Genomic DNA, 14,238 nt, shown 5'->3' with positions numbered 1-14,238 from the left:
ACTGTCTCAGCCAGAGATTGTTCTGTGACAGCCTTACGCAGTGCTTGTTGGAAACTGCAGGCTCTGATTCTGCCGCAGCGACTGGTTCAGAAGTCACATTCAGGCTTGAGAACTGATTTAAGGCAACTTGTGAGTATTTATAATAGATTTAGCAGAAACATTAAAATCCTTCAGTTATTGTATGAATCCAAGACAACTCAACTTTAAAAACCAAGAATTTAATTAGTTTACAGGATAAACACAGATATTCTTGGAATATTAATTTTAATTGGCAGTTTAGAGGAAAACATAATTTCCTGATAAGACTGAAAATGTTATTTGTATACTGAAGTATGCACAGAGTTACTAAGGTGAATACTCTAAAATGTGCACAATTTTATGATGCAATGCACGAAATTAAAGGAAAAGTATCTTCAGAGACTTAAACATTATGCCTTGACATTTATTCTCTACCTCATTTGACATGTACTGCCCTAGATTATATTGAGCTAAGAGCGACTCAGGAGTTCTTACATAATACAGCCTCAGGAGGTCAGAACTGCTGGAGGAATACGCTGAATACTATATAGAAGTTTTTTGAACCAATTAAAATAATGAAGATCTTGAAATTTTTACTGTAAAATAATTGAATATTTATTTCTTTTGAAAGAATTACGGGTGGTGGGGGATGTTTCCATCCTTTGGTTCACTCCCCAGATGGCACTGAGCCAGGACTGGGTCTCCCACGCTGGTGCAGGGGCCCAGACACCTGGACCTCTTCTGCTGCTTTCCCAGGCCATTAGCAGGGAGCCGGATGAGAAATGGAGCAGCTGAGAATTGAACTGGTGCCCATGTGGGATGCTGTTGTTGAAGGCGAAGCTTTGCTAGCCCTGCCGGCTGGCCCCGGGACAGTAAATACAGGTTTAACAGGGTGTTTGAAAGCAGTTGAATCTGGTTATGAAGACTTGATTGGAATTACGCTGCAGGATGGTTAAATCATAAGTGTGTTATATTGTGCTGATTGCTTAGGTCAAAAACCTTTTTAAAAGATCTAAATCCAGGATATTAAAAAGATCCAAATCCAAGAAACCTGCCTTTGCAGAGAGACCCTCATGGACTTTCGTAGTCATATATGAGGGTTCTTCCAAAGTGGTGGAAAATGGAATTAAAAGGTTTATTTTCCTCCAAAAGGCTTTGAGATCCATGTATAGTCTTCAATAATACACATTTTCCACGAACTTTTTGAATACCCCCTGCAGGCATGAATTTCAAATATTTTTGCAACAAAATAAAATCTTTACTTTCCATGAACTTTTTTGAAATGCCCTTGATCATAGCATTAGAATCCCCTAAACATGAAATTACAGCATGAAAGAGGTTTTCCCCAGGATGTATAGGCTGGTCATCTGGTTGTGAAAGGTAAGTAGATTACCTGTGGGCAACACTCCTTTTTTTCTCTGCTAAATTGAATTTCCAATTTTGAAAATTTACAAAACTATTTCTTCAAATTGAAGCCATATAGAGTTTTTGTTTGAATTAATGTATTTTTCTGAAAGACAGAGTGACAGAGATGCTTCATCTGCTAAATTCCCACACCAGCTGGAGCTGGGCGAGGCTGAGACCAGGTGCAGGAGCCAGGAATCCCACTCGGGTCTCCCACATGGGTGGCAGTGACCAAGGCACTTTGGCCTACATCTGCTGCTTCACAGGCACAGTAGCAGGAAGCTGGATCAAAAGTGGAGCAACCAGGGCTCCAGCCAAGCACTCCGAAATGGGATGTGGACAGCTCAAGCAGCTGTTCAACCTGGTGTGCCACTCAGTCCATCATGCGGATTTTGATGGCTGCGACTCATGCTTTGCCCTTTAATTTTGTTTTGTTTTGTTTTGTTTTGTTTTGTTTTTAAGAAAATGCCGCAGAACAGGATGCTAAGACTACTCTCGGTTGTGTAGAAAACTCCCATGTTGGTTTTTGTTTCCTCCATGGGGAAGAGAAGTCCTCTATTATAGCATTTAAGTCAGATTGAGACTAGAGCTTTTAAAAAATACATTTTTTTCTTTTCTTTCATTTGAAGAGTAGAGACAGAAGAAGATACATCTTTCATCTGCTGGCTCACTCTCAAATGCTCACAGCAGTTGGGTTGTTGGGTTGGGCCAGGCAGAAGCCAGGAGCCTAGAACTTAATCTAGATCTCCCCTGTGGGTGGCAGGGACCAACATTTTTGAGCCAAACTTCTCATCTCTTAGGGTGTGCGTTGCCCGGAGGCTGGAGTTAGATGTGGAGCCAGGACTCAGATGCAGCCGCTCCAGGGTGGGGTGCAGACTCCCCAAGTGGCATCCTGACCACTGTGCCCAGCGTGCACTCCGCTTCGCCCTTTGGACTCTGCCTTGTTGAATACAAACTCCAAATGTATTTGACATATTTTTTCCTAAATGTCTGCCCTCTACTAAGTTTTAAGAATACTGAGTTGAGCTTAAAATGAGATACATTTCTAGGGCAGGCATTTGGCACAGTGGGTAACAAAGATCATGTTTAGGGTCCTGGCGTCCAACATCAGAGCACCTGGGTTTGAGCCCCGGCTCAGTATTCAGTCCAGCTTCCTGTGGATGCTCACCTGGGAGGAGGCAGCAGGGCTGGCTCAGGTAATTGGGTTCCTGCCGTCCCCGCGGGAAACCTGGATGGGATTCCTGATTGCGCTTTGGACTGATCCACCTGACTGTTGTGGGCTTTTAGGAAGTGAACCAGAAGATAGGAGTTTTGTCTCTCTGCTTTTCAAATAAAAAAGTGAAAAAAAAAATAAAAATAAAAAAAAAACTTTTAAAAATTGAGAGGAAAAGTCTCTATTTTTAAAAATAGAAAGCCGGCGCCGTGGCTCAATAGGCTAATCCTCCACCTTGCGGCGCCGGCACACCGGGTTCTAGTCCCGGTTGGGGCGCCGGATTCTGTCCCGGTTGCCCCTCTTCCAGGCCAGCTCTCTGCTATGGCCAGGGAGTGCAGTGGAGGATGGCCCAGGTGCTTGGGCCCTGCACCCCATGGGAGACCAGGAAAAGCACCTGGCTCCTGGCTCCTGCCAGGATCAGCGCGGTGCGCCGGCTGCAGCGGCGGCCATTGGAGGGTGAACCAACGGCAAAGGAAGACCTTTCTCTCTCTGTCTCTCTCTCTCTCACTGTCCACTCTGCCTGTCAAAAAAAAAAAAAAAAAAAAAAAAAAAAAAAAAAAAAAAAAAAAAGAAATAAAAATAGAAAGGAAAGTATCTCTGTGAGAAATGCTAAAAATATGAAGAACAGGTACCACGAGCCCTGGGCAGGTTCTGGATCCACCTGACTCTGACAGTGCACGATCTCATGGAACTCGGACGACCAAGCTGAGCTGCTGTTGGAGCCTGGCTTCAGCAGGGAGATGGGTGCTGGCTGAATTCATTCCAGAGCCCTGCAGTTTGTCTTTAATGTCAGCGCTGTCACTGACATCAGTAATGTTCAGTGGCTGGCACTCAATGTACTTTGTTTCAGTGAAGTCGATTAAAATACCAATGTTTGGGTTGGTTTTGTATTGAGTGTGATAAAGAATGTGTAGTATTGTATTGTAATTATTGTCAACAAAACCTTGAAGGTCCCTGCCCTAGACCAAATTAATAAATGGAGCTTTAGACAAAGGCTGTGGTTGAATTGAACCATAAAAATTTAGACAGAAACCTTACGAATCATTTGGCCTGTTTCTGCTTGGCATTGGGGATGGCCATACAGTACCAAAAGAATATTTTTTCATAAATATTGTTTCCACCAATTTTCATAAAAATATTTTAAAAATTTTCTACATTTAGACACTTGTGCTGTTACGTTAAGTAGCGTGAGAAACATGAAATGCTAAACGTCTTATAAGATGGCAGGAAGTAATGATGTTAAATATGCAAGCTTGAGTTGTTTGCAGCTGAGATTTTCTGTGCATTTCAGATTGTAGGGATTGTAGTTTTGTATCCACGTTGAAAGCTTGCTATGTAATTTTGGAACCTAAGATAAGGCTTAAATGAGTACCGTTCTGCTGGAGTTTAAAATCTTTCTGTGTAAGTGATTTCTAAAACGAATCAGCTCAGAGTGAAATCAGATCTTTTTCTCTTAGAGATTAAACTGAGTGATACTTTACCCTTAATTTTCTTTTTGTGCAGATCTATCTAGCTTTTCTTTTGCTTTGAGTTAATAAAGGATAGCTATTTCTAAGAGATGGTGTTTATAATGTTATAATTTGTGTATTTAAGCATGTTATTTTGCTGATCTTGTTTGTTAAATATAGATTTCCCATGATATATAAGTACACATTAAAATTCTTTTTCTTTTTATTCTCCCCATCCACTAACAGAAACAGAAAGTGAAAATGAATTTCGCCCCTTAGATGAAAGGATAGATGAATTTCACCCCAAAGCAACAAGGACTCTCTTTATTGGCAACCTTGAGAAAACCACTACTTACCACGACCTTCGCAACGTCTTCCAGCGCTTTGGGGAGATTGTGGTAGGTTGCTTCTCTAGTACAAATAACTTCAGCCATTCGTAAAGCATACAGACATATTGACATATGATATTTACAGGCATAATGAATATTATCTCTGTTTATGCCTTTCAAATAAAATAACATTTTTTTTTCTCATTTGTTGTATGTATTTTCAATTCCTACAAAAAGATATTGGAGGCAGGCACCGCAGCTCAATAGGCTAATCCTCCGCCTGCAGCACCAGCACACCAGGTTCTAGTCCTGCTCAGGGCGCTGGATTCTGTCCCGGTTGCCCCTCTTCTAGTCCAGCTCTCTGCTGTGGCCCAGGAAGGCAGTGGAGGATGGCCCAAGTGCTTGGGCCCTGCACCCCATGGGAGACCAGGATAAGTACCTGGCTCCTGGCTTCCGATCGGCGCAGCGCGCCAGCCGCGACAACCATTGGAGGGTGAACCAACAGCAAAGGAAGACCGTTCTCTCTGTCTCTCTATGTCACTGTCCACTTTGCCTGTAAAAAAAAAAAAAAAAAAAGATGAGCGAAAGAAATTAATTAAATACTGTCCTATCTTTGTATGTAAAAAAACCTAAAATATGTATTCTATTTTGTTTTAAATATATATATATATATATATTTATCCACTTTTACCTTTCTTTGTCCACTGGCTTCTGTTTTATATTCTTTTTTTTTTTTTAAAGATTTGTTTATTTGTTTGAAAGTCAGAGGTTACATAGAGAGAAGAGAGGCAGAGAGAGAGAGAGGTCTTCCATCCGATGATTCACTCCCCAGATGGCCGCAACAGCCAGAGCTGCGCCGATCCGAAGCCAGGAACCAGGAGCTTCTTCCACGTCTCCTATGCGGGTGCAGGGGCCCGAGGACTTGGGCCATCTTCTACTGCTTTCCCAGGCCATAGCACAGAGCTGCATTGGAAGTGGAGCAGCTGGGTCTTGAACTGGTGCCCATATGGGATGCCTGCGCTTTAGGCCAGGGCATTAACTCAGCCACAGCACCGGCCCCACTGGCTTCTGTTTTAAACTCATCTTTAGTTCTGTCTGTTGAGAGGAAAACCTAGAGAAAGAAACAATATTTGTAAAACAGCAGTGTGGCCGACACTGAGGCATAGCAAGTAAAGCCACCGCGCGGTGCCAGCATCCCATATGGGTGCCAGTTTGAGTCCCGGCTCCTCGACTTCCAGTCCAGCTCTCTGCTATGTCCTGGGAGGGCAGTGGAAGATGGCCCAGGTCCTTGGGCCCCTATACCCACCTGGGAGACCCGGAGGAAGCTCCTGGTCTCTGGCTTCAGATTGGCACAGCTTCAGCTGTTGTGGCCAGCTGGGGAGTGAAGCAGAGGATAGAAGACCTCTCTGCCTCTGCCTCTCCTTCTCTCTCTCTCTAACTCTGACTTTCAAATAAATAAATAAATCTTAAAAGAAAAAAAGAAAAAAAAAGCAGCAAATTATAGTCTCTACCGTGAGATCAAAGGACACATCAAGGGTCTTGGGGTTTACTAGAATTAGATGTCATGTGCTGGAAGCTGAATTCTATTTTGAAGTTTTAGTTAGAGTCACTTTTTATATTATGCAAGTCATTATTAGAATTACAGACGCAAGGATTTTTTTGTTTCCTATGACAAAAACTTTAATCAGCTTACATTGCAAATAGTTTGGTTACAACTATGTACCCTTTGGGATATACTCTTTTGGTCTGTTGTTGAAAAAAATATTAGCTTCTTATGTCTTCAAAAGACACTCTTAACAATGAAGAAATTGCTGTAGCATATTTGGACTTTGGAGAATAAAAAATGTTTCAGGTAGAAACAGCTGTTGTTGATCCTTTAGGGGTACATGCTTGTATGTATGGATGTCCAAGTATCTCTGTGTCCATTTATCCATTCTTATTTTGCTGCTCTATGCAAAAGATCCTTGTTATTTTCAATGACATAGTCTTTTTGTGCTTGTGGCTTACACTAAACCACATGTTTTACAAACTGGGCAAAAGAAATGGAAGTGGTTGGTAGAAAAAAAGAAAATAGAAAAGCTGTGTATTTAGATAAATAGACCAGCAAAACATTCGTCTTCCTCTACTTGAATGGCAGGGCAACAGAGACACAGAGATCTTCCATCTGCTGGTCCACTTCCCAAATCCTGCAGTAGCTGGAACTGGGCCAGGCCAAAGCACTTGAGTTGTCATCCCCTACTTCCCAGGCACAAGTTGATCCAGCAAGAAGTTGGATCAAAAGCGGAGTAGCCGGGTCTCACAGCGGCACTCCAGTCGCTCAGCCAGCACTGCATCATGCCTGCCCGCAGACGTCATGTTCTGAATAGAGCTGCCACGTGAAATTTCTGAGCAGTCAAGAAGTTGTAGTTGGGCCCTTGGGTGCATTTTCAAAACCAAGATTGCTAAAAATGGAAACATAGATGTGTTTTAAGAACCGTAGTTTAGGGGCCGGCACTGTGGCACATCAGGTTAAAGCCCTGGCCTGCAAAACCGGCATCCCATATGGGCGCCGGTTAAAGCCCCGGCTGCTCCACTTCCAATTCAGCTCTCTGCTATGGCCTGGGAAAGCAGTAGAAGATGGCTTGGGAGACCTGGAAGAAACTCCTGGTTCCTGGCTTTGGATCAGCTCAGCTGTGGCCGTTGTGGCCATTTGGGGAGTGAACCAGCCAGATGGAAGACTAAACAAAGAGCTAGATCAGAAGTGGAGCAGCTGGGACTTGAACTGGCGCCCATCTGGGATGCGGGCACTGCCGGCAGCAGCAGCACCTGCTACGTGAGAGCACAGGCCCGTGCATGTTGTTTCTTTAGGCCTTGTTGAGCAGATCTGTACACGCTCAAGGACTTTTTCAAATTCTGATTATTGGCTGTTGACCCTGGAGACAGCACTGACTGAAATACACGGCCCAGAACACTGTTCATGTGAGTGTTTTGCCATTTAACTGGTTTCTCTGGACCATTTTCATGTGTAAGCCAGGATTTTCCACCAACTCCTCTAGGCAGGATGGGAGTTAAGTGAGATTGCAGGGTTTGTACATCCCAAAGAAATGGGGTTTTCCTTTGTGGAGTGTATGTGTTTTTAAAAAATCCTTGTTTGTTTATTTTGGTAAAAGATCTGTTTATTTGAAAGAGTTACAGAGAGGGAGGGAGAGACAGAGAGCACGAGGTCTTCCATCTGCTGGCTCACTCCCTAAATGGTCACAATGGCTAGGATTGGTCTAGGTTGAAGCCAGGAGCCTGGAGTTCCATCCAAGTCTCCCATTTGATTGGCAGGGGCCTGAGTACTTGGCATCTTCAACAGCTTTCTTAGGGACTGAATTGGAAACAAACGTTGCTCTGATATGGAATGCTGGTGTTGCTCTGATCTGGGATGCTCGTGTCACAAACACTGGCTTATTACCTTGCTGAGACACAAGCTTGGCCCCTTAAATCACTTAAAAAAAGATTTTGTTAGAGACAGGTGGAGAGTACATGTGGTTCAATCCCAAATACCAGCAATGGTTGGGGCTGGCCCCAGGGTCAAAGCTGGGAGCCGGTAATGCTATCCAGGTCTTCCATGTGGGTGACAGGAACCCCATTATTTGAACCATCACTGCTTCCTCGCAGGGCCTGCATTAGCAAGAAGCTGGAGACAGGAGCCAGAGCTAGGAATTGCATATGGGCACATGGAAGCTGGTCATCTCAGGAAGGCTAAATGCCCATCCTGTAAATCACTTTCTGAAAACTTAACCACTCTCACCCTTCTCAGCTATTATATTTTAAATCACCTGGTCCCTACTAATGGTTTTAGATATTGCAAAAGGGAATTATTTCTTGGGATTTCATTAAATAGGCTACCTTTTCATTAGTATTGTAAGTTGAACAGTGCTGGTATTACAGATTTTAAAGTCTGAATTTTGAGTTGCAACACAGTTGTTTCTCTGCCTAGAGAGGGAGAACTTCACATGAGAAGGATTTCATGGGTTATGACTGTAAATGATGTGGTGGTCAGTTTTTTAGACTACAAATTTATAGTTGTATATGTTATGTACATGAATGCATATATTACTTAAAGTTTGTCCTTTGGAGACAGAGCTCCCATCCTTCAGTTTACTCCTGTAATGTATGCAACGGCTGTGGCTGGGCCAGGCTAAAACCAAGAGCCAGGAGCCCAGTCTGAGTCTCCTATGTGGGTGTGGGTAGCAGAGACCCAGCCATCACCTGCTACCCTCCCAAGGTGTCTGTTAGCAGGAAGTTGGAATTGACAGTGGAGCTGAGGTTTGGACCCAAGCATGGGCATCCTGTGTGGCAACTTCACTGCCCCGCCAAACACCTGCCCCATGATGTACAATTCTAATTGAGAAAACTGTATTTTGGGAATGTGATATTTTTGAGAAATGAATACCTTATATGGACTTATTCTGTTTATTGTTGGCATATTGCTTAGTGGTATTGATTGGCTTTTTCAGGATATTGATATTAAAAAAGTAAATGGAGTTCCTCAGTATGCATTCTTGCAATATTGTGATATTGCCAGTGTTTGTAAAGCTATTAAGAAGATGGATGGAGAATATCTTGGGAATAATCGCCTCAAGGTAAGTGAATTTGCATAAAATATCATGCTGTTATGATTTGCTTTGTTTTTAAGATGTGAGTTTTGTGTGTCTGTGTCTTTCTAGTTAAGATCTGGTCGAGACATTTACTGTGAGGGTGATACTTCTCTCTGCATCCTCATCCTATGCTGTGATCTAAGTTAATACTTGGTTGACCAGGCAAGGTTACTGGTTTTGAACTTAACTATTTGATTTTGACCAGTTGGTTCCCACATGAGATGTAGATTCCTGTAGAAGACTGGTTTTCTGAGGATTTGAGTTGCATAGTGATTATGAGCTTTACTAATAGAAGTTTTGCCTTTTATACCCAGCTGGGTTTTGGAAAGAGTATGCCTACAAACTGCGTGTGGTTAGATGGGCTTTCTGCGAACGTGTCGGATCAGTATTTAACTCGACATTTCTGCCGGTATGGGCCTGTGGTGAAGGTAGGTGGCAGGTGTGCGTGTGCTCTGGATGTGCTGTCGGCTCCCTTTGCCTGCCGCTCCGTCCTTTAGTCCCAGTTTCTTTTGTGCTGCTTTTCCCTGTTCTTCATAACAAGCACATTGGAAATCTGTGCTAACATTTGATCCAAAAGGATAGTTGCATCTGTTAGCTTATGATATGAAGAAATATTTTGAAACACTTTTGAACTAGCTGATTATTTCCCAACTCTTCTCATAGCACAAATAGAATAAAATAGAATTCTTAGGAATTTTTAAAATTTTATACTACATTAAAATTAGTTTATGTAAATATTTATTTACATTTACGCTAAATACATAATTAGACTTTTTTTTGAATGACAGTGAGTATAAAGGGACTTGTGCAAACAGAATATCCATCTAACCCATGCTTGTTACACACCACGCCCACAGACAGCAGGAAATGGGTTTCTGGGTCCACCTCCATTTTGTGGAGGTAAAGAATTTACCCCTTAAAAATATATTTACTCTATGTTGGGTATGTTGTATAACTTTGGCATTTCTTTAGTGTAGGTTTTGTTGTTTAGTGAAATACATATTTTATAGATAATTGGAATAAGTAATGAGCCAGCACCTTTAAGACAGTAATGCTACTTCAAATCAAAATTCTCTGAAATTCTTTATTCAGTATTCCTTAAATTTTTTTTCCCTTTTCAAGATTTTTTTTCTTTTTTTGTGCCAAAACTAGAAGAATGCTTTATTTAAGTACAGTACTGTGGTCAGTCAACATGGGAAGCAAAGTAAAATATCTTAAGGCATAATATACCTTAACCTACAATATCCACGATTCCAGACAGCCCCTGCATATTTTATTGTGTGTTTTCTATAGTATGCATCATCAGGGAAAGTCTAAATTTTTTTTCTAGAACTATGTGTGTATGTGTGTGCATAATATATAATATATAATATATATCTTTCCCTTGACAGTAACTTTGTTGCTTATAATTTTGTTGGGACTGAGACTGAGTCCAGTGGATGAGACTCTTATTTGGTTATCATTTTGTTTTTTACAGGTGGTGTTTGACCGCTTAAAAGGCATGGCCCTGGTTCTCTACAATGAAATTGAATATGCACAAGCAGCTGTAAAAGAGACAAAGGGGAGGAAAATTGGTGGCAATAAAATCAAGGTGTGCAGAGCGACTTTAAGCAAAGTGAAAACAAGATCATATTCAAATCTCACTCCCCCAGTAGCTCGCATTTATTTGTATGTCGCCAGCAAGGGGCATGGTTTACAGGACATGGGTTACACCCTTAGTTTCTATGGGGAATATTAATTTTTTTTGCTCAGCCTTCTGTGGGCACAAAATCTTTTAAAGCATTAGCCACAGATCCTTCCCTAAGGGTCGTCTCACTCCAAAAAGTATACTTCCCAATACTCGGGCACCTGATGCACATGCACACCACATACAAGCTGCTAACAGTGGGTAATGGATAGAACACTGAAAGCATGGTTTTTTGTGTGGTGGTGGATTTATTTGAGAGCATAGTATTCAGGATAGCTTGAAGGAATTTGTGATTAGATTAAAATTGTTTTCAGGATGGGGTGGAAGCTGTCAGTAGCTGATGGGTATAATATACTTTTGTGGCTTTGAGGTCCAGCTGTGAATAAAAGTTTAGTGCTCTCTATAGTTTATTTCATGTTGTAACTGTGTTTCTAGCAAATTTATGTGAGGCAGAGATTGCTGGATCTAGTTGATCAGATTGTTTAATTGTCAGTCTAGAAGTCTGGTGGGGATTTGTTTCAGTGTCCTACTTTGCTTTACATTTCCTTACCAGTGTCTGTCTGTAGCTTGAGAGGGGTGAAGCTGACAAAACCGTAGTCTTGGTTGTGAGGACCGTTCCACTCAGGCACTTTACATGCTGTCCTGAGTTGTCCCGAAGGGATGTGTGGTAAAGAGTTTTCAAATTCCATAAGCTTTTTCATTAAAATCAGAAATTTGCATCAAACACTAATCTTTTTTTTTTTTTTTTTTTTGCCTTTTTAAATAAAGGTGGATTTTGCAAATCGGGAAAGTCAGCTGGCATTTTATCATTGCATGGAGAAGTCTGGTCAAGATATCAGAGACTTTTATGAGATGTTAGCAGAAAGAAGGTATGTTTTGTGAAGCTGTCAACGTAGCTGGGATTTTAACACATACAATTCAGATGAGATGAAATTCTTAGTTTTTCACTCCTTTCCTCTAGTCCCATCTCCTAAAAAACTTATGTCAGTTTTTCATTCTTTGTTTCCTAATTTATTGGTGAGTGTTCATAACTCTGGCTTACTCCCCAGTTACCTTTAGGGTCAGGGCAGGGCTAGAGCATGGGAATTCAATCCAGATCCCCCATGTGGGTGGCAGAAACCCAGGTAGTTGAGCCATCCCCACTGATGCCCAGGATCTGCACTGGCCGGGAGCTTGGAGGCAGGAAGCCAGAGCCGGGAATCAACCCCAGGCACTTGAGTGGGGTATGTGGGCATCTTAACTGCGAGGCTGCGCTTCTGCTACATAGGATTCATTTTTATGATCCACTTTTCATGTGGTCAGGATGCCTACTTAATTTCCCACTGAATGTAACTGTGATTTGAAAGTTACGGTTTTGTTAGATTTTAACTTTATGCATCATTAATTATAAATTTAAATGATCCTACCCTACAGGTTTGAGTTAAATGTAAAAACTTGTGCTACAGTGCACTATGAACTGCTAAATGCCTTACATATTTGGTAATGGCAACGTCCAGATTGTCACCACACATGTGCTTGTTCATTTAAGAAAACAAAAGCAAACAGAAACTTCAGAAAGAATATCGAGAGCTTCATTTCAAATTCCAGTGTCTTAAGAAATTATGTATCTCTCCATACTATTTCCTAATATTGTACAGTGGTCATCAAATGCTTGGAAATGTTTAAATGAAAAAATTCTCCCATAGCCAGATTTCCAAAAGCTTGAACCCCTAAGGTTTCTAACTAGTCAATCAGAATCCAAATCACAAAAGGCAAAAAATCAGCAGTTCTTAAGTTGGAAGATGAGTCTTTTTAGCCTGTTCTATCTGTGTGTGTGTGTGTGTGCACGCACGCCCATGCACACAAGTGTCAGAGCATGACCGCAAGTGTGATGTTGTATGTGCACGTGCAAGAGGATGTATAGCTCCCTAAATAGCAGTTTGTGTCACTGTGAATGCATTATGTGCTCGCAGGAATTCTCCCTGTGAGTGTATAGAAGGTATGCTGGAGACCCACTTAAAACCCTCTTCTTGTAAACGTTTTTAGTGTAACAGTGTCTTGTGAATTTTGGATAATGTAGTGTGGGTATTAATTTTGGTATATCACTACTTAAAATTCACTCATTTTAGCAATGATCTGGCTTTGTTCTTTGGTTCTTCCCCACGGTCGTTCATTCCTGTCCAGTAGTATTTATTTCCTAGTATAGGAAGCAGGAAGTCGTGGGACTTGACTGTGATCCCAGTTTTCCCCTTTGGTTTCAGCATTCTTGTAGAATTTGAGTCTTTGCCTTTTCCAGAGTGGAAGGAAGTCTTCCCACTGAATAGTTGTTGATGCATGCGTGAATAAAAAAATTGCTTTCTCTCTAATGATAGTTCAGCTCAGTAATGCACAGGATAGCTCCATTTGTGTGGAACTTTGCCGTTTACAAGGTAGTATCTCATTTGCTCCTTCAAGTTCTATGTCAGGGAGGTAGGGCAGTCATGATTGCCCCGTTACGGAGGGAACTGAATATCACAAGACATGCTGATATTCAGGCTACTAAAGGTTGGTGGTTAGACTGGGGATAAACCCTGGGTTTCTACCAGCTAGTGTGTTAAACTTTATACTACAGTGATTCTCAGGATGAATTTACAGGGTCATATTATGACGCAGATGACTTTCCTAACTGCTTATGGTAGTTTGGACATCCTGCAGTCACTTGAACAGAGTCCGTTCCAAATCTGACTTCCGGTGTCCTCGGTGTCCTGCAGAGCCTTTGCACTTGAGTGCTCGGTTGTGTTGTCCCCTGCTCACCGTGAGCCCCTTGAGGGCAGGACTGCTGGTTTCTTCTTGCAGTGATGGGCCCTTCAGGGTATTGTTAGACCGAACAGCGTTCCAGAGTGAATGTTTACACATACACCTCTTGATTTCTATGATTTTTATGTATTTTTGAGTCTAGTTATAGTTAGCTTAATTTTGTTACATTATCTTTATTTTCATTTTACTTGGAAGGCAGAGAGAAACAAGAGTGACAAATGGAGAGAGATCTTTTGTTTTCTAGACCACTCCCTACATGCCTACTACAGCTATGGATGGGCCTGGGCCTCAGTCTAGGTCTCCCACATGGGTGACAGAAGCTCAGGTACTTGAACCATCATCTACTGCCTTCCAGGGTGACATTAGCGGGAAGCTGGATTGGAAAAGGAGGAGCCAGGACTCAAACAGGCACTCCAGTATGGGATGTAGGTGTCCAAGTGGCCAACTGACTTTGCTTTATTTTTAAAGCTATCTTGTTATTGTATTTTAAAAATATGACTCAGCCCTACTCCTAACATGGGCAGTAATGGTGACCAGGTGTCTCACTCACTTTATACTATTGAAAAGCCTCTTAGGTGTCCTCTGTTTCCTGTAGGAAAAATAAAACTTTCTCAGAGTATGCATTTCTGGTGGTAAGAAGTTCAGGTAGCTTGATTCTGTGTATAGTAGCATTTACTCACAATATGACTGGTAGTATTTAGGCAAAGAATCTGTTTCCTGGGGAGCTATAGAAGTATTC

The 14,238-nt window shown here is 41.8% G+C and overlaps 1 protein-coding gene across 3 annotated transcripts in view; it reads left to right on the top strand.

Moving 5' to 3' along the window:
• SPEN (spen family transcriptional repressor) overlaps positions 1 to 14,238 on the top strand; it is a 93,481-nt gene that overhangs the window by 65,846 nt on the left and 13,397 nt on the right. For all 3 annotated transcript variants that reach the window (XM_051836530.3, XM_051836528.3, XM_051836529.3), the window contains 5 exons: positions 4,330 to 4,481; positions 8,897 to 9,022; positions 9,352 to 9,465; positions 10,515 to 10,628; positions 11,493 to 11,593. In XM_051836530.3, the coding sequence (XP_051692490.3) occupies positions 4,330 to 4,481; positions 8,897 to 9,022; positions 9,352 to 9,465; positions 10,515 to 10,628; positions 11,493 to 11,593 (607 nt within the window). The remainder of the gene's footprint in view (positions 1 to 4,329; positions 4,482 to 8,896; positions 9,023 to 9,351; positions 9,466 to 10,514; positions 10,629 to 11,492; positions 11,594 to 14,238) is intronic.

Source organism: Oryctolagus cuniculus, chromosome 7, assembly GCF_051225735.1.
Source record: "Oryctolagus cuniculus isolate XC-2025 breed Fujian yellow rabbit chromosome 7, ASM5122573v1, whole genome shotgun sequence".
Classification (NCBI taxonomy): domain Eukaryota; kingdom Metazoa; phylum Chordata; class Mammalia; order Lagomorpha; family Leporidae; genus Oryctolagus; species Oryctolagus cuniculus.
Note: the sequence above shows the minus strand (reverse complement) of the source record. Positions and strands in the feature narration are given on the sequence as shown.